The following is a 2,681-nucleotide window of genomic DNA, read 5'->3' as shown; positions in this document are numbered from 1 at the left end:
AAAAAAAAAAAAAAAAAAAAAAACAACACAAAGAGGAGGATAGAAGTCTTTGGGAGGAATAGAGTTAACAAGAAAGTTTGTTTAGGTCCTAGGTTCTCCTGTCTCCAGAAAGGACATACCCGGGTTGTAAGGCAGGAGCTGAGAGGATGGTATCTGAGCACTAGGGCCTTTGTTACCTGTAATTGGAGACAGAGAGAGCAATTGGGGAATGGCACTCAAACCCCAGAATCCTGAGACACAGATGTTTATGGTTTGGAATCAAATAGGGACATTTTGTTTAACCAGACATAATTGCCTCTCCGTCCAACCATATTCCACTCCCAACTCCTTACCCAGAGAAGAAGAGTGAAGGCCTGACTACGACAGGGCCCAGAGCCCAGGCCAGCCTCCACTTTGTCCACAGCCAGCTGTAGGAATTCATCCAGCTGCTGCCCTAAAAAGGAGGGAGGAAATGCTCACATAGAGGCTACATACACATTTTCCCTTTAACAATGAAGGATGCAAATCATTTAAGTGCAGAGCTCCCTGAGAAGCTGTTAGGGAAAATATCATTCTCGCCTGTGGACAAAATGACAGGACTCCTGCATGAGAGCCTATTATTCTCATAATGCAGGGGTGCTGCCATTTGAAAAGAGGGTTGTCTACTAATAAAGAATTGTCCACACTATCCCCACTGTAGGGTAGGATGGCAGAACTAGATGCAGCATTCTCTTTGTGCTCCCTTCTCTTCTTAGGTACTATAAAGCTCTGCCCAACTATGGTCTTGATGCTTTTCCCAAGGGCAGGCCCAGGACAGTGCTTAAGCAGTTGAAGTCCTATTAATGTTATTAGCAAGCTCCTTTAAAAAAGAGAATGAGGACTGAGCTAGAAGATTTCATGGTTAGTTGGTTCTGGGAGGCTGCTTATATGGTCTGGTCTCAGTACCTGCAGGGTGCTTGTTGAGGAGTCCTGCAAAGCACTTGGCAGCCGCAGTGGAAGAAAAGGGGCAGCTGTGGCAGCAGCTCAGTTCCAAAAGCTCCCGCATGAGTTGGTTCAGCTGAGGGATTTCCACCTACAGAAAACCTGGCCATGTAATGGACCCAGAGAACACTTGAACTCCAAGAGAACCAGTACACAGTGGCAGCAGGGGCCAGGATGGATGAGAACTAACTTCTCTGATGGGGGAAGTAAAAGATCAGCTTAGCCTGTGGCAAATTTTAGCCTGGGATCCACTTCCCCTTGTCAAGGTTAAAAACGGTACTCCCCAAATGTGCTCACTTACATTTCGAGGGAGGGAGCAGACAAAGGCCATAAGCAGTGCAACCAGCCGCCTCTGCCCTGAGGAGCCATCCTATAAAGGAAGGAGAGCCGGATTCAAGCCTGTCCTGCTAGCAATAGGCTTGTCTGCCCCCTACCCGTTCCAGATTGCCCTAGAAAACCAGCTTGAAAGACGTAAGTTCTAAGACTGTCACCTGGAATGGCTGGAATCTGCTCGGGAAGCTGTTTTCAGGCAGAAAGGAGACGTTGCCATCCAAGAAGAGGGGCACAATGTGTGCGACACTCTGGGCAGCTAACCTGGGGGCAGAGTACTAGGTATGACCAAGGAGCTAGGATTCTAAAACAGTCCTCTCCTCCACGGATGTGCTTGTCAACCTGGGGTTCAAATTAGGATCACCAAGTCAATGGGACATGCCCTGATCATGCATTGAACAAATATTAATTTGGCACATATTATGTGCCAGTAACCATTTCCACTCAAGTTCCCATCTGGAAAGTCAATTTATATTTTAAAATGCTTTACAGGTAATTCTTAAGCACATCTGCAGCTAAGAACCATTGGCCCATGGCTTCCCACCCTCATAGTCCGTGGTGCTAAGAGCCCCTTCCTTTTGCTTTGTCAGCAAAACTTACAAGATAATTAACTGCAGCCACATTTACATAGAGGTAAAAGGACAGCTGACAAGGCAGCTACCTGTTGCTTCTTCCCAAGAATGCTATCTTCCCTGGGTTCAAGCCACATCCATGATTACACTTACTCAGGGCTCAGGTGGGTGGTAGCAGCGCCAATAACAGACACCATGGCAGCCAAGACCTCATCCTCCAACAGTACTTTTCTCAGGACTGAGGGCTCCTTCTCTGCAAAACACACAAGCACAAGGCCATGATGGGGTTCAAGATCTGGGTGATGCGGTCCTGTCACCATCACGGACCCTGGGGCTTGAATCTAGCCACAACAGCAGTCCTTCATCTGTCCTCTGGTAGTGCTGTAGTCCTGAGAACCAGCAGGGCACGAGAAACAGGAGTGGTCTGACGTGGGGCCACAGAGCACTCTTGAGAACTCTTACAAAGTCCTTAGACTAGGCCAACAGTGGGAAAGAAGGATAGCTATAATTAACGTTCTTAACATAAGACATAGTAATGTTGTCCCTGGTGTCCATGGAGAGGCAAGGAAAAAAAATAGTAATGTTGGCATCTGAAAAAATGAAAAATGTGGATTTATCTTCACGGGTCCTTATATTTATAGCAACTATCATATTGAGTACTTCCTGTGTGGCAGGTAGTATACACTATCTTTTTTTTTTTTTTTTTTTTTTTTTTTTTGTTTGGTTTTTTTTTTTTTTTTTTTTTTTTTTTTTTTTTTTTTTTTGAGACGGAGTTTCACTCTTGTTACCCAGGCTGGAGTGCAATGGCGCGATCTCGGC

At 45.9% G+C, this 2,681-nt stretch overlaps 1 protein-coding gene across 5 annotated transcripts in view; it reads right to left on the bottom strand.

The window, feature by feature from the left end:
* Positions 1-2,681, bottom strand: part of MMS19 (MMS19 homolog, cytosolic iron-sulfur assembly component) — a 45,288-nt gene that overhangs the window by 2,523 nt on the left and 40,084 nt on the right. For all 5 annotated transcript variants that reach the window (XM_037729352.1, XM_017502757.2, XM_017502760.2 and 2 more), the window contains 6 exons: positions 2,016-2,115; positions 1,452-1,554; positions 1,262-1,330; positions 925-1,051; positions 333-433; positions 120-176 (listed from right to left, as the gene is read on the bottom strand). In XM_037729352.1, coding sequence (XP_037585280.1) covers positions 120-176; positions 333-433; positions 925-1,051; positions 1,262-1,330; positions 1,452-1,554; positions 2,016-2,115 — 557 coding nt within the window. The remainder of the gene's footprint in view (positions 1-119; positions 177-332; positions 434-924; positions 1,052-1,261; positions 1,331-1,451; positions 1,555-2,015; positions 2,116-2,681) is intronic.

The sequence above is a fragment of the Cebus imitator genome, unplaced genomic scaffold, assembly GCF_001604975.1.
Source record: "Cebus imitator isolate Cc_AM_T3 unplaced genomic scaffold, Cebus_imitator-1.0 Scaffold299, whole genome shotgun sequence".
NCBI lineage: Eukaryota > Metazoa > Chordata > Mammalia > Primates > Cebidae > Cebus > Cebus imitator.
This window is presented reverse-complemented; position numbering and strand designations above follow the sequence as displayed.